This window comes from Rousettus aegyptiacus, unplaced genomic scaffold (assembly GCF_014176215.1).
Source record: "Rousettus aegyptiacus isolate mRouAeg1 unplaced genomic scaffold, mRouAeg1.p scaffold_m13_p_1, whole genome shotgun sequence".
In the NCBI taxonomy this organism is placed as follows: domain Eukaryota; kingdom Metazoa; phylum Chordata; class Mammalia; order Chiroptera; family Pteropodidae; genus Rousettus; species Rousettus aegyptiacus.
The window spans coordinates 7,645,576-7,668,608 of NW_023416284.1; the positions used below are offsets into that span (position 1 = coordinate 7,645,576).

Genomic DNA, 23,033 nt, shown 5'->3' on the forward strand with positions numbered 1-23,033 from the left:
TCCATCCCGGCATGCAGGCCAGCGTGGGCCCGAGGCTCGCCCGCTCCGCGTGCGCTGGGCTGCGACCCTCTCTTTCCCCCCAAATAAACCCTTTTCTGGGAGGAAACGGCCAGTCGCTATTTTTCCGTGGACAGTTCCGTAAGGACAACGCCGGCGTCACGTGCGGTGGCGGAGCGACCCCGAGGACGGCGCTAGGCACGTGGCAGGCGACACGCGCTCGTTTGTAATGAACGAGCGAACAAGCCCCGCTGCACGTGCCCTTCTGGGGCTTGATTTTTTGGGGGGCGGGGGGAGTGAGACGACTCGGGTCCTCTGGAGGAGAGCGCCGAGGTGGGGGGCGGGCGGCCGACGGTGCCCCGCGATGGGCCCGGTTTCCTGTCCCGGGCGGGGGCTCCTCGTGACACTCTCGGCGGCGGCGGCCCCGCGGGCGCAGGGCGCTGGGCGCCGGGTCGTCGCGGCGCGGGCGGCCGGACCCTCCGCGACGGCGCGGCCGGCGCCGCCCGACGTCACTTCCGACCGGAGCCAAGATGGCGGCGGCGCGGCCGCGGGCGCCGGGGCGGGCGCAGCGGCGGCGGCGGCGCTCGGCGCTCTGAGGCCGGGGGGCGACGGGCGCAGGTGAGCGGCGGCCGGGGCGGGCGGCTCCGGGGCGGCTCCGGGGCGGCGGCGGCGGCGGGCGCGGCGCCGGGACGCCGCTCGCTGCCCACGAGGAGCGCGGCTGGCGGCGGCGGCGGCGGGCGCGCCGGGGCGCGGGAGCGAGGGGCCGGCCAGGCGGACGCGCCCCCTCCGGAGTCCCGGCGCCCGGCGCCGCGGGGGCGCCCCCGGGACGGGCCGCGGCCCCTGCGGCGGCCCGGGGGCCCGCCCCGCGGCGCCCGAGCAGCCCTGCGCGGCCCGGGGCCCGCCGCCGCGCACTCGCGGGCGCCGCTTTGTCGCCGTTGGGGCGCCGCGCGCGGGGCACGCGTGACGGCTGCGGCGCGGCCGCCCGGCCGTCCCCGGGCTGCGGCGGCCCCCGCGGGCTCCCGGCGCCGTTCCGGCGCCCGGCCGCTCGGAGCCTTTTGTGTGCGGACCGAACGCGGCTGCCACCCTCGCCCCCGTAATTTGTGTCCTGCGTCTTTGTGTTTCCCAAGTAGTTTCCGTGCGGTTCCAGCGTGGAAAGCGTCGCCCTCGGTGTTCCTGTCACAGCCCCGCCGGTGCTTTCCGTTTCTGACAGACGTGCGGTTACAGATTGTTTTGCTCCTAAAGAGAGGCGCGAACCAGTTTTTTGATGGTGGTAGCGAGTGAGACACGAAGTAGCCCTGAACAGGTCAGTGTTTATTCCCAGACCGCCACGGTTCCCTCCGACCCGCTCGGGGACCACCGAACCCCTGACCCACGAGTGGCCACGCGTTCTGCCGGGCGGCGACCTGCGGGAGCGAAGCCCACGTTCCCTTCACTGCGCAGAATTTGCCCCCCGAGAGGAGGTTCACGCTGGCCCCTCGTTCTTCATTCCGTGTTGTATGGAGGTTCTGGTTTCATTTCAGAAGTGGAACGCTTTTCGGTGAATCTCACTAGGTCCTTAGACCCCCTTAATCAGACGCTCAACCAGTAGTACCTAGAATGCAACTAAAATATGTCTTTGAAGTGTTGTTTACTACAGGTTTATTGTTAAAAGGAAGCACAGCGTTTCACAGCAAAGAGGAAGCTTTCAGTGATTCTTTTACCTATGATACCAGACTTCGTATCAGTTGGATCCCTTGGTCCAAGTATTGGGAAAATGTAGGCCTTAAAATTTTTTTTACATGTTATGAAATTTGCTGTACAAACATTGAGGAGGAAGTGAGACATATTATCATATGTTCTTCTTCAGCACGGTTCTGTTTTTTGAAATGGCATGCAGCCGCCCCGTTCTCTAGAAGCTTCCTTACAAACACTTTCTTGACTATATTCTTTGATGTATAGAATCTTAGGGTAGCCTCCGAGAGGACATTTAAAGATCATCTTAGTAAAACCTCATTTCAAGCTGTGGAAACTGAGATTGAAATTCACAGTGGGACTAACATTTGTTCACAGCTTCTGGTATTCCAGAGCTTCTTACAAATCTTTTTTTTTTTTTGGTTTGATTTTAATAGTACATTTGAAGTGCTTAGAGAAGTGCCAGGCACATAATAATAACGCTCAGTAAAGGTTCGCTTTTTTTTTTTTTGATTCAGAAGGTGGTTTCTTTAATTGAAAAGTTGGTATGTTCAGATATTTTTTCTCATTTTGTGAACAGTTCCTGAAATAATACATTTTAAATTTGTAACAGTGCATTAGTTTTGTAAGTACATAACATCGCGAGAGATTGTCACTATGGAACAATTAGAAAACAGAGAAAAGCACAGAGAAAGAGTAGAAATCGCCCGTAACCTTCCCACTGCTCAGAGAAACACTGTGATTTGGCAGAAATCCTCCTCGTGTCTCTCATGTGCATGTATTATGTATTTATTCACTTGTATATATTTATATTTTATGCAGGATTGATATATTGTGTATGTTGTTTGTAACCTGTCTACTCTTACAATGTAACCTGTCTTCTCTTAGGATATTGCGAGCATATATCCATGCCGTTAAAATTTCTTCAATATGATTTTAATGGCTACCTTATATGTGAGTGGGCCACAATTTTTATCAATTCCGTGTTGATCAGTAAGGTTTCTATAGCCTGAGATTTTCTTTTCGTTAAGATTTGTTTAAACGGTTCTTCTATTTCGAATTTTAAAGTTCTGTAATTTTTAAGATGTACGGGCATGTAAATGTGTGCCTTCCCTGCCGACGCAGTTATGAGAAGCAGCGCTGAGTTTCAGCTCCCTTTTCTTCGCTTCTCCCTCAGCTGGATCTGTGCGTCGCTTACCTACATCTGCACCATGTTCTTTTGATGATGATTTTAGTTAGAGGTTTCATTTATTCATGGCACTGTTTCTTTAAGCTGCTGATCTCTTTTCAAGTTCCAGATCTGATTTACAAACCTTTTAAGTCTTGTTAAATCACAGACTTTCCGGGATGGAAAGCACCTCAGGTTATTTACTATTTTCATGTCTTCTGACTTGCTTTATATGCTATTTTTAATACACATGCAGGAAAAAAAAAAAAAAAAAAAGCCTGGACTGCCACTTGAAAACAGCACAGTGAGGAGCAGAAAGGGAGTAGGCGGACAGTGGGGGGGGGGGGGGCGGGGCGGGCTGTGAAGCTTGCATGGCGGCGGTATGGGGGGTTTCCAGGTGATGCGGACGTGGCCACTGGTGTTGCTGGCGCGGGCCCAGTGTCCTGCAGATTGCCCGGTGCCCTCAGCTGTTTGGTTAGAGGTCTGGGATAGTATCCTGGCTCTCTCTTTTTGAAGTTAGAAGTTTATAGTTAGAGCCATAAAAATCATCTTTACAGAGTGATCGGAAGATGTGGACTCCATTACTGAAAGCAATACTTAGTTTCTGAGAAAGCAGGGTTTCTTAACCTCGGCGCTATTGACATTTGGGTCTGGGTAGTTCCTTTTCGGGCTCTGTCCTGTACCCAGAATGCTGCTGTTTGTTTAGCAGCATCCCTGGACCGTACCCACGAGATGCCAGTAGCACCTCCCCTGCGTCAGGACGAGTGATTATGTCTCCAGACATTGCCACATATCCCTTTGCGGGGAGGTGGAGGGGGGCAGACAAAATCACCCCCGTTCTCAACCTCTGCATCAAAAGTAGGCTCATCTGACTGTACGGTTGAATCATTGAAACAATTTATGGAATTTCTTTAGTCAAAGAACTTAAGAATTGACTGGTTTACATGAAGTCCATCTTGAAGCTGGGTAAAGTTCCTCCCTGCTTTGGTCTTATAACTTTATTGGTCACTTTCAGCAGTTCTGCTTTGGCGTCCCTTATGTGGCAAGGGATGAAGCAATGTGAGGCAACCTAGGGACTAAAGATGTTTTCATGACACGGGGTCAGCATCCCAAACGTGTTGGTTATATTATGAAATTTAAGTGGATAGAGTCGACGCGCGGCGAATCATTTAAGCTTGTGGTCTAGTATGCTGAATAGCGCAGAAACAACTGTCTTTTCTCCTAGAAAATGAGTCTGTTGAAGCACACCCTTGAAGATTGATCGTAGAAGCCGAACTAGTTTTTCTAATAAAATATCTATCTCCGTGTCTGTGTCTGTGTCTGTCTGTCTGTCTGTCTGTCTCTTTCTCAACAACCAGTTCACAGGCACCAAAAGTGATGACTTTATCTTGAAGAGATAAGACTTACTTATGAAGTGCTGATGTAACTCTAGCTTACTGTTTTATGATGTAAAGATAGCTTATTGAGCTTCGTGACAAACATGCATCACCTTTTCCTGGGTGAAAAAAGTATAAATTGTTACATCTTATTTTTTTGTAAATCTTAAAAGTATAGATAGTTCAGATTGAATTTTAATGTGGCATAAGTACTCTTTAATAAGAACTTACTGACAAATGAAACAAGGAAAGGGGTGTGCTGTTGGACCATTTGGTCATGGGGGTAGCTTTCCGAAGTATAGAATATATATCTGCATAATTTCGCTGGAAGGAATGCATTCATCATTAAATTTGTTTTTTTTTTTTAAAGAGAGTGCCTTTCATTCCCCACCCCCACATCCTTGACATGACACATGAATTAAAGTTATTGTAAGAAGTCAATCTGATTCATTCGGGGTGAATATACTTGTAATGTTTTTCTCAGAACTGTATAGTATTTATTCTTAAGTGTTGGTTCACGTCATGCCGATACTGTGTTTTCATTTATCAGTCCTCTGGAACGTGCAATAAAGGAGGTTTCACTGCATACTTCCATGTTCGCTAGCCATTTTGGTGAAAAGAGCATTTTTTAGCTCTTGCAATAACTCATACGGTAGGCTTTGCTTTGGAAGAGCCCAGTCATGTCTTGGCGCAGGGTGCTTGGCGTGTAGGAGGCAAAGAGCAACTGTTAGTTGGATCCCGGTGGGCCGCCTGTCTGGGAACCGGCAAAGCCTACGGCTTTGACGTGTGCTTCTGAGTAGTTCTACCAAGACTACGTTAAACTCTGGTGGGGGAATTCTGTGGCATTTTCAAATAGTTTAAATGGTGCCATCAGACTCTGAGAAGAATTTTGAGATTCACCAGACATTTCTGCGCTTCATTCAGTATGAATCCTGCATGTAACCCAAGACCTTACAAGACAATATAAATTCAATGTAATTTGGAGTATGAGTATAAAAACGACATTCAGATGTTTCTCAGTTTGTGAAGCTTATTTTAGGGGCTTCGCCGTAACTCTGAAAGACCTAGTTTTAAAGTCCATCTGAAGGCAGGAGTTTTAAAAAGGAGGGCTCTTGGGATGAATCTACATTCTTAATGGTGAAGCTCTGTCACCACTTGTCCGAGGTGGCGGAGCGGGTCCGTTCACCTGTTTATGGAGAGGTGTACTGGGTGGGTAGAATCCGCTGGTAATTCTGCTGAGCCTGACCTGAATGTATGAATAAGCTGTCACAGATCAGCGCGGGGGTAGGTCAGTGATCCTCTGTGCCTCTTCCTGTGCATTAATCGTGGACAGTGATCACTTCTTTCCTTCACTGAGATGTTTTGAGAATGGACAAAAAATGTGCCAACGATTTGAGATACTTCAGATTTTTCAAAAACATTAATAGCCTTTTTTCTTCGGTATTTCTCATAATAGGCATTGAGGGATATTGTTCAGAGACCCTCCCAGGTCACCTCTGGATTCTTAAGGTTTTTGGTCTCCTGCCCCTGCTGAACATGGCGAAGAGCATGACTTTTTTTCTGGTCCCTTCCATGCCTTTCCCAAAGCCAAATCCTTTATTTTCTACTCTTCTCTCTGGCTATTTCTTCCCTTGGTGATTTCCTCCATCCCTAGGCACCTTCTTGAGGCTGAAGACCTCTAAATTTCCATCCCCAGCCTTGGGGGCAGTCTGTGCTCTGGGACCTTTTTTCCCTGTTTGACGGAAGCAGCTTTCCATGTGGATGTCTGGCCTCCCCTCAATGTCTCTGAAATGGACTTCACCACCTTCCATTTAAACACCATCCCTACCTCTGGCTGCTCTACCTTTAAAATATTTTCATTCCTCCAGCCAGTCACATTCCATGTTTCGGGCTCATCTTCACCATCTCCTTTTACCTCCTGCTCAGTTAGTAAACACATTCTGGCCATTCTTCCTCTGCAGTGCTGGTCATGTTTTTGTTTCCTTTGAGACATCATCTGTGGTTCAAGCCCTTACTGCTGTGATTGCAGATTCTGAACTGGCTTGTCTGGCTCTAGCCTTTCTGGTTGCCCCCTCGCCACCTACGTCCTCATTCTTCCCTGTCACTTTGACCTTCCTAAATGTTAGACATTGCTTCGTTTTTGTGGCTCTGTCAGTCTGAAACTCCTTGGGGGTCCGTGTTGCTCATCCCAGGCACCTGCCCGATGGGCAGTCACGAAACCAGGTCTTGCCCTGGCCTTCCGCCCTGTGTGTGTTCGTGGGCTGTGCCTTGAGCTCCTCTTCCGTCTTTCTCTAAAGGCCTAATGGGCTTCTAGAGTGGGTCACAGGGAGGACGGGCGGGGTAATAACTCCCCATACAGCATCTCCTACTCATGGGTTTAAGTTCACATTTTTAACCTGGAACTTAACCCTTTGCTCAGGACTATCCAACTAGTCCCTACTGCTCTGCATAGACCCGCACTTGAATCACACCGGTTTGCCATAGCCAGTAACCAAGAGAGGCTGTCATTTTTTTATCGTAAATGGGGAGGCGTTTGTCTTCACCTTGAAACAAGAACTACAAATAATTTATTTTGAGGAAACGTACTTTCCATTAAAAAATAGAAACTCGTGTATGTACGAGAGCTTCTTAAACTGTAGAGAAATACACCAGCATCGCTCTGCAAACGGAAAGCATTGCTATTTTTAAGTGCGTTTGAGAACAGAAGTAGTGACATATTTAGAGGGTAGACTCCAAAGCTCAGATTTTATTTGAGGGGGAACAGTTGCTCCCTACCAAAATAGCCAATACCTTAATAAACTTGGGAGAAGTCCTATGGAACCTTGAAGTGATGTACATGCCCGGCACCTTAACCAAATACAGTGAGTTGTCACTTTGTCTGGTACAACTTCCAGTTTTGCCTTACGTTGTTCACTTACACATTCAGGAAGCCTCCTGATTGTTTATATGTAGGTTTGTGCAACATGAGTTTTCCTGTGTATTTTATTGTGTAGGAAAAGCCCAGAAAGCTATGAGCAGCCACCTGTAAGGTGGCTATATTAATGCTTAGACAGGCTTTATGTGAGGAAATAAATACCTGAAAGTCAGGATTGTGTGTGATGTTGCTGAAACTTTCATCCCCTTTTTTGGGAAATTCAGAAGTATTTTGCAGGGTTCCTGAATGTCTCTCAATTTTTAATGTTTAATCACAACCGTAACATCTTTATTGGCAGTTCCAGTGGAAAAGCAATAACCAAAGGGTTAACTGAGAATTTATTTTATTTGGGGAATTGTGAAATGTGGCATCTTGCTTTATAAATTTTGTGTTTGAGTTGAAAGCTAGGCATTTGAGCGTTAGGAAAGAATCAATTTAATTTTCCTTTTCTAATGATTTAAAAATTTTACCCACCTAACACATAGGGAAGTGTTAGAAAAGTATTATTTTATAGGAACTTCTTTGATTTTATTGCAATTTTGCAGAATATGCATGAACAGTTGGATGAGTTGTACTTTTCCTAGGAGAAATGGGATTTGTAAGAATAATCCTGAATCTGTAGCACAGTTCTCATCAGAGAGCAAGGAAAGTAAAGCATTTGTATTCCTAACCATTCACCTTTTCATGTGGACTTTTATATCTATATTTTTTTGGCAAATTAGTCTTGAAAATAAGGAAAGGAAATTAACTTTTTGTTTTAATTCAAGAGTATTTTGATCAGATGGAGTTATTTCATCCAGGAAAATTGACAATGATTTTTTTTTGTTTTTAGTACCATGGGAATATCCTAATGTTAGTAAGAATAATGTGCTTTAATTTCTGTAGCGAAACTAGGTATTTCTAATTGTGGGGTTAGACGGAATTATTGTAGAAACTTTATAAACAGAACCTGAAATTAGTGATGTAGTAAATTATATGTTCAGTGCAACATAATGACACAGATGTATAAATTTAATCAAAAGAATAAGGGAGAGCATGTATTAATAGTTATTGATAACATCGGTCAGGTGAATGATAAATAATCAGTGGTTGCTACACATTTATTGCTAAGCTAGCTCTTCATTCATGGATGCTTGGAGCAGTATTTTTTGAAAAATTTCTCTTTAATTTTTTTTTTTTTCCTCAAGTACAGGAGAGATTCTAGGAGAGGAAAAACCCCTAGAATGCTGTAATCTAAATTTAGATTTTTAGTACTTGCCTAGCATATCGATAGCTTTCTTATTTAACATTTTGCCATGGAGTGTAACTTCCACATTTTAACAAAAGCTCTAATCAGCCTCAGTTTTTCATTGGAGCTCTGCAGCTCTAAAGCCATTCATAACAGCACACCCTCTGTTTTTCCCAGTATCGACTTGGAAACTGTCCTCTGCATCTAATTCTCTCACCTCCAGTAAAGTCGCTAAACCCTGCTTCCTTATTTAGGGTTTGTAAGGAAGGGCACTGAATCAGGCCCCAGGGATAAGGAAATTCGGGATTGAAATGGGAGGAATGACTGGTTTATTTGTAAGCTTTCTATTCTCTGTCTCTCCTATCTATACTTTTTAGGTGGGGAAATTCCTCCCTGTTATTCTCTGTTAAACCATTCATTGCCTTTTTGCCTAGGGTTGAGATTGTTCTAGAGGGCAAGACACATGAGCAACCAGTTTGCAGCAGTGAGTTCCCACCCTCTGATTCATCAACTTATTATGGAATCTTTGCTGTATTCTTAGTCTGTCTTTCTCTTTATGCGCATACACACAAACACGCATACATTCACACACACGTGTGATCTCTTTAGTCTTAGAATGATAAACATCAGATTTGATTTTTTGCTTTAGCTTATTCAATGTGGTAATATAGTCTGTCTTTTGAAAGGAAAGCTGGGGCTATATTTTTTAGTGTGAAACTAGATGTTCTAGATGATTACTGAAATCATGTTCGTTACTTTAGAAAAGGAAAATGAATTATTTTTTTATTTAGCAAATTCCTGGCAGATTCAATATTTATGAATTATGTGCTTTTGCTTAATCCAATGAGTAGGTGCTAACTTTTTATATTGATATCTAGAATTTATAGTTTGTAATTTGGTGATTCTATTCTTCTGTTAGGAATTATGTGAGTTTTTTTTTTTTTATAATGAGCACATTAGCTGTGTTCATAAATTAATAAAAACTGCTTTTGAGAAATTGGCATAGTTTAGATTTTTTTTTTTTTTAGACTTTTCAGATAATTCCTCTAGAAGTTTCTGGGTTGCAAGAATCTTTTGATCAGAGTAAGTTCGGTGTTAAACATTGTAAATCTACTTCACTATAATTGTAATCATCTCTATTTTTGTCACAATGCTATTTACCATGAAAGATTTACTTTATGTAGTTTTAGAATATTTATCTGCTATAGGCCATAAATTTTCCAAGACTCCTTCCACAAAATGGTTTTTTTAAAAACTTTTTTCTTTTGCATCTAGTCAATGTTTTCAATGCATTTATGATCTTTTAAATTTTGACACAACCATGTTAGTTCTCTTATTTCTGTTTTACTATTTCTTCATAAGCTATATGTTGCTTCCTGAGTCTGAAAAGTTAGTTTCTTCCGAGTCTTGTGGAGTTTTTTTGAAACTTAAGAAAGCAATTATAAAATAATTAATATTAGTGACCTGTAAATGAATGTTTCAAATTTAGTTATTTTGCCAATAGCCACAGAAGATCTAAACTGATCCAAAAGAATAATTGTAAAATAATATCAGTGACTTATAGGTGAATATGCAAGTTAAATCAAATAATTATTTTCCTAATTCTCACCCCGTCCCTCTCAGACTTAAACTAATCTTAAAGAACCTGCTGTTGCTTTTACTTTGCTTTCATATAGTTTTACACTTTTTACAAGTCTACAAAGGGCAGACATGACAATTCAACCTGTTATATGTGTTAATGTTACTTGGTGTTTGTCTTCAGTTTAATCTACCTTATCGCAGGGGGCAGGTGATAGAGATATGGCTGGGGCTGCAGACTAGTCTGTCCAAGGGCTGGGGTGTCCTGCATATCTCTGTATTTTCTGGTCTCTGGTCCTTCATGTCATCAGATGACAGCAGTTTAACAGTTTTTGAGGTTGTCTTGACACTTTAAAAGACCAATATTTGATTAAAGACCCTGATAATTTTATTGCTGATGTATTCATACTGATCATGTATAATCAAATCATCTTTATGATATTATTTGTAGGGATGATTTGTCTTAGAATTTGGAAACAATATCGTGAAAAGTTAAGTACATCTATATTATTAAAACCTTGGATATGTAAAATTGAGATCAAGCTCTCATTTTTCTAGGAGTATATGCTGTTAGTAAGGAATAGTTGGTGATACAAATTTACATGCTCTGTATTCGTGTACCTGTCTAATGTACTTTATCTGATAAATGTCAACAAGGTGGAATAGGAGGGATATGTAGAAATATTCAGGAAGGTTCGATCAGTCATAGAAATCCAAAAAGGAAACTAAGGCATAAGCCAGGGTCAGAACAGTCCTAGGGATTTTAAGATTTTCAGTATTAACCTTTGGAAAATGAGAGGCACTTAATTAACATTAAAAAAAAATTAGATAGAATTAAGTTTCAGTGATGTGTATAGGAAGATTCTTCTCTGTCTCTACAATGATAGATAGAATTGATAGTTCAAGTTCTCACCTTTGCTCTTGAAGTGTCTGTATTAGTTCATTGGGTATGTAAAAACAGTGCTATTGAAGTCCACACTGAACGTGAAAGTTCCGCGGGATTGCCATGACACTCCCACTGGGGTTTGGCAGTGCTGGAGGAATTTTAATAAGGAAGTTCCATAACTACTTTTAGGGTCTAGAGTTAAGAGGTTCTCAGCTGGGAGGATATTGGGGGAGGGGTGTAGGTATGTTTGCTTGTCACATGTTCAAGATTCATTGAAATAATGAATGGCAGAATAAAATGTTTTCAGTACATTCAGCGCTCTGCATCTGTGAGTTTCCCGCATCTGCGGGTTTCCCACATCTGCACCTGTGATTGAACAGCCGTAGATGAAAGAGATTAAAATAAAAGTCAGGACATGTACTGTGTAGTTAGGTTGTGGCTGACATGTACTGTGTAGTTAGGCTTACGATGATTGCGTCTGTGCTGAACATTCACAGACCTGCTTTTCTTGCCATTATTCCCTAAACAATACAGGATGACAATTATTTGTATAACGTTTACATTGTATTAGGTATTATAATTAATCTAAGGATTTAAAGGATAAGGAGGGATGTGTGTAGGTTCTATGTGACTACACCATTTTACTTATGGGCTTGAGCATCTGTGGATTTTGGTATCTGTAGGGACTCTGTGTGTGTGTGTGTGTCCTGGAACCAATCCTTTGGGAATACAGGGGGATTACTATACTTTAATATTTTTGACATTGGGTTTCAAATGTCAGGGTATCTCAGTTGTTTGAATTGTGCCTGTAAGCTAGCAGCCGCAACTGGGAAGGAAAAGCGAGGGAGAAAAGTGTTAAATAAGAGGGGAAAACAAACGAAAAGCACATGAGAAGAAGAAGGCAGCATCTCAGAAATGGCAGCTCCACCCTTCCGTGTCCTTGAGATAAAAACCCTGGCGTCATCCCTGCCTTCCTCTCATTTTTTTCATACCCAGCATCTCACATGGTCCCAAATCTTGGGGCTCTATTTTTAAAATATATCCAGGACCCAGTTACTTCTCACATCTCTTCTTCCTGGGGCAAGCCACCATCATCTCTTGGAGAGAATGGGGACTTAGCCTCCTAAGACATCCGCTTACCTCCACCCTGCTCCCTTACTGTTTTTTTTTTTTTTTTTTTTTTTTTTTTTTTTTTTTTAACCAAAAAAACCCTAAGTCACATAAGGTCTCTTCTGCCACCTTCAGCCCCCCAGTGGTTTTCTGTCTCTGGATGCAAAAGCAAATAGATATTCTGGTGAACAGTGCTTACCTTGCAAAGCCCTTGTGTATTAACTTGAACATTTGTAAGGACGACTTGTCCTAGAATTTGGAAGCAATATCTTGAAAAGTGCATGTATATTATTAAGTCCTCAGATTTGTAAAGTCAAGATCAAGCTCTTATTTTTCTTAATATCTTAATTTTCTTAATTTGTTAATCTGCCTCCCCCAATTCCCACTCCCACCGTCACACCTTTCCGACATGACCTCTTCCCCTCTCCCTCTCCCTCTCTGTGTGGCCGCCACACTGGTGTCCTTGCCCTTCCTCGGATACCCAGGCGTGCTGGCATTAAGGGTTTCTTTTCTTACTCCATGTCCCCGCTTCCTTCTGATGCTCCTTCCCCATACCGTCCAGGCTTATCGCTCTCCTGACTGTTGTTAGGCAGATGGCCCTTTCCCAAGGAGGCTTTCTCTGACCATGCTGTTGGCTGACAGGCAGACAGAGGGAAAGGCATTGGAACCCCAACTCCTCCCTATCTCCAAAGCGCTTTCACTTTCCACATGCTATACATTTTACTTATTTGTTTATTGCGGGTCTTCTCCCCTAGAGGGCGGGAATCTACCCACTCACTGCTCAGAAACAGTGCTTGACACATAGTAGGTGCTCAGGTGGAGGCAGGAGGAAAAAGTTGGTGAAATACGATTAAGCAGCCATAGCAGAAACCAAAATGATGAGACCATGACCGGGTTACGTTAACCTCCGTGAATTGTGTCTGGTTGGTTGAGGATGCTGGTACTTGCCTTTGTGAAGATTAACTGAGCAGATTTATGCGAAGGTAGCACAATGCGTGCGGGTCTTAGGAGGAGCTGCATTAAAGAGAGTTCCGATGCTGCTGCTGCTGGTTCTCGTGAGAAGAAAACGACAGACCAAAGGAAATGGTAACGCTTTGCAGCTCTTTCCAAAGATCTTTCCTTCCAACATTTGCATTTTACAGCAAGATTTTCTGTTCCGTCCCTCAGAGAGAACTCCCCGTGGTCAGTGTTAGTTAATCCACATACAAAAGCTCAGTGAGAGGCAGGCGAAGGCCCTGACTTTTTATTCACTCGGGGCCTCACACAAGATCCTTCTAGTGGAAGTGTTTGGCAGTCAGAAGGCTTTTGTGGTGGCAGGGTTCAGGTGTGCACACCTCTGGGGCCACCAACCTTGTCGCGGTTTGACACCCAGTTATACATTTGTAGCTTCCTAACGATCTTGAGTTTCATAGAAAAGGATCGATTATGTTCAGTCTAGGATGTATACTAAGGGAAGAACGTACATGTTAAATATATATGAGAAGGAAGCTCAGTGTTAAAATGGAAAGGAACGGATTTCATGGATCGACCTCCAGTTACATGAAATTGTATTTACTTACAAAGAGTTTATATCGGTCTGGCTGGACTGCGCTCTCTAACAAGATGCAAGTTATGGAATACATTCCCTGTGCTGGTTATGAATGAAAGCTAGTTCAGATGACCAGGCCCTAACTTAAATATAACACCGTTGCTAAAGGTGATCAGGTGAGTGTGGTTAAATAGTTCAAGGAAAACTATCGAATGAATTGGAGTAAAATGTCAAAGCACTATTCTTTGTGACATATTGTAGTATGAAGCCTGTCATTAAATTACACATTCCTTGGTTTATGAACAATTAGATCATAAAGTCACAAGATGAGCAGTGTCTTGGGGGTCTCGGAAGGAGAGAACTATTATAAGTTAATGAAAAAATAGGAGAATTATGTTTAATGGTGTGTGTGTGTGTATACATGCTGAAAACATTTAAAATGTTACAGTAGAAGTGCTACATAAAGTCGCATGATTTTCATTTATTATGAATGACTCTACATGGCTGCTAGGATCTATGTTGCAGAAAGATTATCATCTAGAAACAAATATGTCATATGCGCTATAAGAAATGATTTTGTCTTGTTATTTTATTATACTATGAAATTTTAAAGGATTAATTATAGTTTCTTTGAAACAGCTTTTATTAAAACATTTGTATTTTACTACAGGGTTTTTGTTCTGTTCCTCAAAGAGAATTCCCCATGAAAATGTCATTAAATTCACCTGTCTACTTCAGGAACTTGGAAAACAAGATAATATAAAGAGGTCCGATTGGGTTTGTTTTCAACACAGAGTTGATATAAGTTAAAAGGACAATTACATTGCATAATAAGCTGCTCAGCAATGCTTTGTGTTTCTGTGAACAAAGCTAATTTATTTCTTAGGAATGATGCAATTCCAAAGCAAAAATTTGATGTCATTCTAATGAGTCTGTTTTTAATTATAGAGTACAGTGAAGCCCTGGTAAAGATTAGTAGGAAATCTATTTTGTTTAGATAATAAATCTGCGAAGTAAGCTCTTAGTGTAGATTGAAGTTGATCTGGCATGGAGTTTCTTTAGGAATAGCCCTATGAGCAAACTCGACAGTTCTGTATGTGGTTTTAAATCACTGTAAATGTGTAGGCAGGTACATATTACAATTGTCTGTTTTTCTTTTTAGGGCTCATGTAATCAAAGAAGTTTCTTTGTTGTGTGTGTCTTTTCAGAACACAACAGGAATTGAAAATGAATCAGGTGAGTTAAAAAATAAGAATTTATACAAATACATTACTTAGATGTTAGACCAGTTCTTGATTTTTAAAAGGTAGTAACATACACATTCATTCCTCCCAGATTTTCCTTCCTGTTTCTTAATGCCGTTAATGAGTTCATTGCTTTCACAGGGTGCGTTTCGTGAAATGTGCATTTTTTGGTGTGGGTTGGCGCTTCTGTAGGGCCCTGAGTAGAGGGCTCATCTTAGGGACCCTCGTTCAGACTTTTTTTTACCTCTCCCTTGCCACACTCTAGTGTTAATTTTTAATTTTTGTTTCGAAGCTTATTTAGCTTTTATTTTTAATACTTTTTATTTTGTAACTACCCATTGGTTGAACAGAGAAGATTGAAAGTTACTTTAGAGACTGAAACTGATCAAATGGGAAACTTTAAGCATTCTGACCTTAAAAAACCTGTTGATGAAATAGAAACAAGAGGGCAGATATTGAAATGTAAGATACGCTTCTCCTTACAGAAGGGTGTGTATGGGATTACCTGGAGATTAAACCGTTCTGCCATGGGTATTTCTATGGCTCAAGGTGTTCTGAGAAGTAGAACCAGTTATGTGGATTGAACATATTCTAAAGTAGGATTCTTATTTTCTGTTCTTACTATCATTCACTTGCTGTATAGAAATTTATGGGTGTCAAAAACATTCTCTTTTGAAATCTTCAAACACATTTTTAAAAAAATGTGAAGGACAAAACTTAAAAATGTGAAGTCTATAATTTTTAGTGCTTAGCTTAAAGCTACCGGACTTGAAAATATTTTGAATCCCTCATCAACTGAAACCTTGGACACCTTTTTATCATTTACAGGTGCCTCTAATCGAGATCACAAGGCCAGTTTTATTAGGTGGCCAAGTTTAATAAATTCAGTCCTGTGTTGCATTGAGATGTGAAATTTTTGGAATGGATTCTTTGATTTCTTTTCATTACTTCTTTATCAAAAATATGTTTATTTTAACACAGAGGACCGTACGTCATAAAAAAAATGAGTCTGGCGAACACATGGAGCACATGGTTTCTATTTTAAAACTTGCAGATTTACTGACATGCTTTTGAAGGCAAATTATTTTTTAAAATGGTAAAACGGGGGAGGGAAAAGAGAACAATGAATTTTCGTAGTCATTGCTCATCAAAGCCGTGTGAAGATATTTGTCACAGATTTCATTTATTTTCCTACTTTAAGACCGATTCTTAATGCGGACCCAAAGGAACTTGGTTTTCCACTGCTTGAGAACTGTCATTAGAACGGTTGGTCTTGGATCGGCACGATCGCGAACGCTTCCAGAGCAGAATCTGGGTATCGGCGTTGCTGTTACGTCAGTGTTCAGCAGTCGTTTATGTCAGTGGCCACAGCTTCAACCTTGTGCTTAATAATGCTTTAATTCTTATATGGTATTAGGCTAGTAGAATTTTTTTAAAAAATGTACTTAGACCTCTTTGCTGCCTCACACTTTTGCTTTAATATTTTATTTATATCAGACAAACTGGTGTTTAAAGAAAGTCCACATGCCATTCAAAAGAGTTGTGACCATTTTTTGTTTTTGGCTCTTTTACAATTTCATTTTGCTTTTGACATGTTTTAATATCAGATCTGCAGAGGACTGCCTTTGATGCCAAATGCCAAGTATCAATGGAAAAGTGTCCTCTTATATTTTTAATGGTTAGCACATTTCTGATTTGGGTATAATTTAAATGGTCTGGTACTAACGAAACTTTTATTTGTATTATAAAAATTGTCTACTTTTTATGAGTAAAATTTTCAGCATCATTAGTTATATTTTCATTAATTGAGGAATATTGGTTGCATATTTAATCTTGATTATTATGTCGTAACATAAAATCTATGAGTGTTTTTCAGTAGTTGTCCCAGTAATTTTTAAAAATTAATTGTTTCAGGACGTTTTATGTTTTTCTTCGTATTTATTCTTCTCATTTGCACCCAGTGAAAATGAGCAATAAGTACTTGAAAAACTTCAAAATAATTACACAGAATTTAGATTTTTAATTAAATCCCAATGGAGAGTTTAGGGTTAGATTTTTCCCTCTAGGGAACGATCAACACTGCCTTGATGAATTTTAGCTGTCAGATCTGTGTCTTATGATGGGTGTGGTCTCTGCAACAATAGCACAGAATTATTCATTCATGTATACCTGACAGTTGAGTTTTAGGGACTGAGGGATCCTAGGAGTGAGCATACCATGTTGTTCACCAGCTAGCCCTGTAGAGGAAACAAGAGTCCGAAGCCCAAGGCCTCCTGGTATTTTAAGCACTGACTGTTAGGGCAGCATCCTGAACTGCTCGGTGTCGGCAGTGTCTGTCAGGGCTTTCCCTCTAGCCCCAGTCCTGGGCCAGGGAGTCCCCAGGCCCACGTGTTCTTCGTCCTCCTTTCTCTTCCAGTCTGTTCTCCACTCAGCACTTACCCCTTTCTTACTATCTCTTGTCTCCCCAGGTTAGGGCCCCGCTTACTCTGCAGGGGAGCCTTTGCTCCTCCAGCTGAGCCCAGGCCTGGCTGGCAGGCCTCCGCTTCCTCCCCTCACTCTCCATTTTCCTCTTCTCTTCATTTGCAAATCGTAGGTATTCTGTATAAGAAACTGTATATGCAGTAATTCTACATCCATCCTAATTAGCTTTTAAGATGTTCCACTCTCCTTTTTTTCCTAGATTTACTTAGGAGAATCCGGAGCTTTATAAAGGGCTGCCCCATTGAATAAAGGGTTTAGAATGCCTTACGGCAGCTCCTCAGCGTCCTTGCGCTCAGGGACCTCTCATGACAGTGTTGATGGGATGCTTGCTGTAGGAACTTAACTCTTGTTTCCATCAATTAACCTCTGGTAGAATTGATTTTGTTACATGTCGTTTTACGTAAATTGTAGAACCTATTGGTGACATTAGAGAGACTTATACTGTACTTCACAGAACATCCAAGGTGAGCAAAGTTCCATCACATGCTCATAGTAGCTTAAAGTCGGTACGCTAGAGTTTAATGCCACTTCCTTTCTATTGAGTGTTTAAAACAACATGCCAGGCACTTAGTTAAGTATCACAAATACATTTTCTTATTAATTCGGTCTTTCCATCCACTTTAGGAAGTGTAGGTTTTATAACCATTTTATGGAACAAGACATTAAGGCACAGTGTGGTGGCCATGGCTTGTCTCAGTACATACCAGTGTGCGTCTGCTGTTGTATTTGCTCAAGAACCAAGGATGATGGTGGCTTTGTCTCAACTCCCATCACGTCTGTTTGCATTTAATTGGCCAAAGTTAGTCTGTGGCCACATCCTACTTAAAACTTGGGTGGAAGGAGCAGCGTAATCCATAAGGTGCCTGGGAGAAGAGGAGAACTGTAATATTTGGGTACAGCTCCAGCAATTTATTTTCCAGCCTTATGAAATATGATTAACATAACGTGTAAGGCTTACCCTTAATGATGTAATAATTAAGTGGCCTTGATTACTGATTTACCAAGTCACACTTAATTTTTTAAAAAGAATCTTTGTATAACTCAAAAAATGTGACTAACACCTGAAATTTTCTGTTGGTATAGCTGCTTATGATTGCAGCATCTCTACATCCCTAGCAGAAATCTATGGTATTTCTAGTAACAAGTAGCAAAGCAGCTTTGCAATTTAGCCTTCTAAATGTGGTTTACAGTTTTACATGGTAAAATAGCAAAGACAGCTTTTAATCACTTGTTGCAGATTCGACCCTGAGAATTGTGGTCAGCCATCCGCAGTGCCATTATCCTAACTGTTCTCATCCATGCGGCATAGACTGCATCCCAGTGTGTTGTGGATTCTGCAGTGAACCACACAGGCCAGGGCTGTGCTCTGTAACCTACATACTCATAGACTAGACAGTTAAAAAGCGGGAAGGTGTGTATGGCCACGCCACCCTGAACGACCCCGATCCCGTCTGATCTCCAAAGCTGAGCAGAGTCAGGCCTGGTTAGTACTTGGATGGCAGACCACCTAGGAAAACCAGGTGCTTCACGTGTAAAAAACACAAAAATAAGGGGTCGTTAGCTGACAAGGCCCTTGTGATCAGTGAGGTTGACCAAGGGTTGCCTCACCTAAAAAAAAAAAAAAAAAAAAGCAGGAAGGTAATTTCAGATAGTGAAAAGTGCTGTGAGGACAGTGTAACAAGGGAACAGGATAAAGAATGATGGATGAAGGTCGAGGGGCAGGGAGGTTCCCTGGATTATGTGGTCAGAGAAGGCTGATCTAAGGTGATTAATAATATAATAATAGATTAATAATAGAGTTGTTATTAGTAATAATTAATAATGGACTCAAGAAATAACCAAGACCCAGATATATGAGGATCTGGGGAAAGAAAATTCTAGGCAGAGTGAACAAACAGTAAGTGCAGAGACCTTGAGGTGGGGATGAGCTTGCTGGTTCGAGGAACAGAGAGCATGCCCCAGCTGCAGCTTGGCGGATATCCGGGGCTCTGGGACCAGACGAAGTTGGCATGAGAGGCAAGGGCTAGATTTAAAAGTCTTTAAAGGCCCGGGGAAGAAGTTTATGCTTTATCCTAAGTTCAGCGGGAAGCCATTGGACAGTGACATACTTCAATTTCCATTTTAAAAAAGTCACATGCACTGCATCATGGAGACTCTTGAGGGGGCAAGAGCACGGTCATATGTTCACTCCTGAGTCTACATAGTGTATTAGGGCAGTTTCTTGGCTCAGACAGCTTGACGGGCCTGCCAGCTTACTTTTTAATGTGTTTTAGAACTCCTTGACCGCTGCTATTTTCCAGAGACGGCGGGTAAGATTTCCTTGTTCTGCGTCCCCATGTGTTTATTGTTATTGCTGCCTTACTCATTTCTTAACCAAATACAATTTAATGCCATTTCAGTAACAATTTAATGCTATTGAAGGTTGTTTGATTACCCCCACCATTGTTTGCCCCAAGGATAGTACAGAGCCTCGATTGCAAGTTTAAATAAAGAGTCGTTTGTAGAATTTGAGTATTTTAATATTTTTAAATTCTTGGACGTCTTTTGCTGTTAAAAACGATTACTTCAAGACTATTAGTCTTTTGTAGAAATACTATGTATCTTATTTTGACTATACTGTGATATATTCTTAATATTAAGTGGTGTTGCTCGCCAATGTTTGGATTAAATTGGTATTTAAGAAACTAGGCGCTTTAATTAAATCGATGAAATCTGATATAATAATTTATGGTCGTTCTCTGGGCAGAGTGTGTGAAAGTCTATAAATTTAAACAGAATCCCAGGAAAGCTTGTTTGTTCATATAACGAAACAGTAGAAACATCCGTGCGTGCTGCCTGTGTCGGGTGGCGCGTGCTGCCTGACGCGGCGGTGGCCAGTGCGAGCGTTGTGCAGCGTCCGCCGCGCGTCCCCGTGCGGTTCGTCCGCGTGCCTGGGGCAGAGCGGAGGGAGCAGAGCGGGCGGGGAGCTGCGGGGCTCGCTCCGTGCTCATCGTGAGGGCCAGAGCGGACTGCCCGGGCAGACGGGAAACTGTTGGTGGGTTTTGAGCAGAGGAATGTTTGAGTTGAGTTAAAACAAATCGTGATTTAAAAAATAAACCTTTATCCTATGGCGTTGGTATTTTTGTTTTTTTTTTATTTTCTTGCAGCATTAAAGTTTCATTTTAACATGGTTTAAAGAGATGAGTGTAGGATTTATTTTCTTATTTTACTTTCAAAATCAACTTTGAGGTATAATTTGCTTATAGTAAAATGTAGCCATTTGAAGTGTACAGTTCTGAGTTTTGACAAATACCTACACATGTAGCTACCAGCACTGTCAAGATATAGGATATTTCCATCCCCCCAGAAAGCTCTGTCTTGCTGCTCCGCAGTTAATTCTCCCCCAGCCTCTGCCTGAGGCACCCAGAGTGGTTTTCTGTCCCTGTGGCTTGGTTTTTCCTACTCTAGAATTTCACCTAAATGGACCCATATAGTACGTGCTCTTTTGTGTTTGTCTGCTTTTGTTCAGCATAGCGTTTTTGAGATTTATCCATGTTGTTGTGTGTATCGGTAGTTTATTCCTTTTACAGAAAATATTTTATGGGCAATTATCTGACCATCTAGAGAAACCCGTTTATATTTCTAAAGATTTGGTGAAACCCTGGGGCGGATTTCTGTCTTTTATTTTAGATGGCTCCTTCACTTGCTTTCTAATTCTAAAACATCTGTAGTGTAACAAGTCAAAACCACTTCTGCTGTTTTAGCGTGTTAACATAGAATTATAAATATAAATTTGATTTTTCAGACTTAAAAAAGTCTTCCAAGTAAGGTGATTTCCGTTAGGACTTAAACTTCAATTGATAAGTATACTTTAGGAAATTAACATGTTTAATAATGACGCCACCTAAATCTCATTTTGAATCATATATTCTACTAGGTAAATCTGAGACATTGTCTTTCTGAATGAAAATATTAGATTATTTCTGCAATTTGAAAAAAAATATTAGGAACTCGCCTAGCATTTTCTTACATACAGAAGGAACTCTGGCAAGAAGGCTTGCGTTGTCTGTTGCCCTGATGTTGGTGCTTTGGTAGAGAAGAAGGTTGCAGGGTTGTTTAGCTCCGCCTCACTTTTGCTGTCTTGTGATTCACATTCCACCTTCAGTCCTGGCTTTGTCATTCCGGCTCTGTCACCTAGGGCAAGTCACTTGACTTCTTGGTATTTGGTTTTTTCCCTGTTAAATAGGGATACCCACGGTGCCCACTCCATGCGGTTATAGTCAAGAACAAATGAGTTGATAATTGCAAAGCACTAAGGCTAGTGCCTGATACATAGGAAACCCTGTGTGCTGTTGTTATTATATCATCGTTGTTATTTTCAGCCAGTAACTAAGTCTTCATTCTTCCCTATAAAATACCGTTTTACCACTAGACCCACCATCCCTTGTTGGGACTGTTGTAGAAACCTCCTAATTGCTTGCCTCACCAACAGTCTCTCTCTCTCCCCCATCAAACCATTTTCTACATGCCTGGAGTATGGTACTTTGAAAATATGAGGCTGACCATACAGGAAACCAGAAAAGTGGACAGTCATCACGAGTTGTTTGGAATGTCTTCATGGATGAACTGAAGGATTTGAACTTGACCTGGTAGAATGTAGAGGATATCGACTGGCAGAGGAATTGAAGACCAGAAGGACTAGTGGCCTGGGGTTGTTATTAGTTGGAAGCGTGACTCGTGACTGGCCCAGAGGAGTAAGAAGACCTAGTTTAGTGAAGGGAAGTTGAACCAGAGGGTGGTGCCTCTAGGGACCAGGGAGGAACTGTTATGAGTGATATGGGGATTTTTTTTTTGTGATTTCTTCCAGTAGAATTTGTATTTAAAGTAAAGCTGTGGGTAGAACAGAGAACTCCATCTGACTTAAAAGTCTGTAGCTCCACAGCTTGCTGCCTTGGATGAAGATAGTTTGAGATGTTGCAACTCAATTTCACCAATAACAGACTTAGTAGGAGACAGCAAAAATCTCCTTCTCCTGCTCACCCTTACCCCATTTCCACCCTCTATCAGAATCTTCTAGAAAGGGAAAAGGGGTATGGTCAGGCTGAAAGAGCTCTTAGGTATTTAGTTTTCTCTGCTCCCCTTGAAAGTCTCTAAAACTAGTAGAGGAATGACTGGGTCTTATTTAGAAAGTTTTTAAAAAGGGTTTTGAAGCAGATACTTTATAGGAAGATTAATCAGGAAGACGAGGGGTTTGTAGAGTTCGAATATGGAGTAGACCGGGAGCCAGAAAACCTCACCCCACCTTGTCATTCCTCTGCCCCAAGCCTTCTAGTGCTGTCCCGCTGCTCCCCAAAGGCAGTTCAGTCTCTACCTCGGCCTTCGGGGTTCTGCGGGTTCTGGCGGCGCTGCCTCTGCTCTCTCCCTGACCCGGCCACACTGGCGCCTTGAGGTTCCTGAGCACGTCAAGCCCTTTGCCTCCTCAGGCTACGTCTCCAGAATGCCCCTTCTGACCTTTCAGTCCAGATCTCTGTGCTGTCATCTCCAGGACGCTCCCGCCCACCTGCGGAGCTGCCCTGATTACGCGGTGTCTCTTCATCTCTGTGCAGCACGCGCTTTGTGTCACTGGTCTCTGTGGGAACGCCCCGTAAGTCTCCTGCGTTAACCTGAGGCTGCAGGCCGGGCCCTTGGTTGATGCTTTCCTGGGGTAGCTAGCACAGGGGACACTTGTTGGGCATTTATAGGACGAGTGGAGATTGCTGTGTTGTTTCCGGTTTGAAGGACGATGGTGGCAGTGGGAGTTGGAGAAAGGCACCAGGTACAGCAGAGTCGGAACGCCCACCAGCAGCGTTAGACGCGCGACCACTCTGCCGTCC

At 42.2% G+C, this 23,033-nt stretch overlaps 1 protein-coding gene across 6 annotated transcripts in view; it reads left to right on the forward strand.

Annotated features, from left to right (window-relative positions):
- Positions 1 to 556: 556 nt before the first annotated feature.
- Positions 557 to 23,033, forward strand: part of PRDM2 (PR/SET domain 2) — a 105,136-nt gene continuing 82,659 nt past the window's right edge. Inside the window, exons 1-2 of one of the 6 annotated variants that reach the window (XM_016149470.2) lie at positions 557 to 615; positions 1,128 to 1,300. In XM_016149470.2, coding sequence (XP_016004956.2) covers positions 1,262 to 1,300 — 39 coding nt within the window. In that variant the 5' untranslated portion in view covers positions 557 to 615; positions 1,128 to 1,261. Of the gene's footprint in view, positions 616 to 1,048; positions 1,301 to 14,126; positions 14,693 to 23,033 lie in introns of those variants that run through there. The other 5 variants (XM_016149471.2, XM_016149473.2, XM_016149469.2 and 2 more) reach the window with 5 other exon arrangements.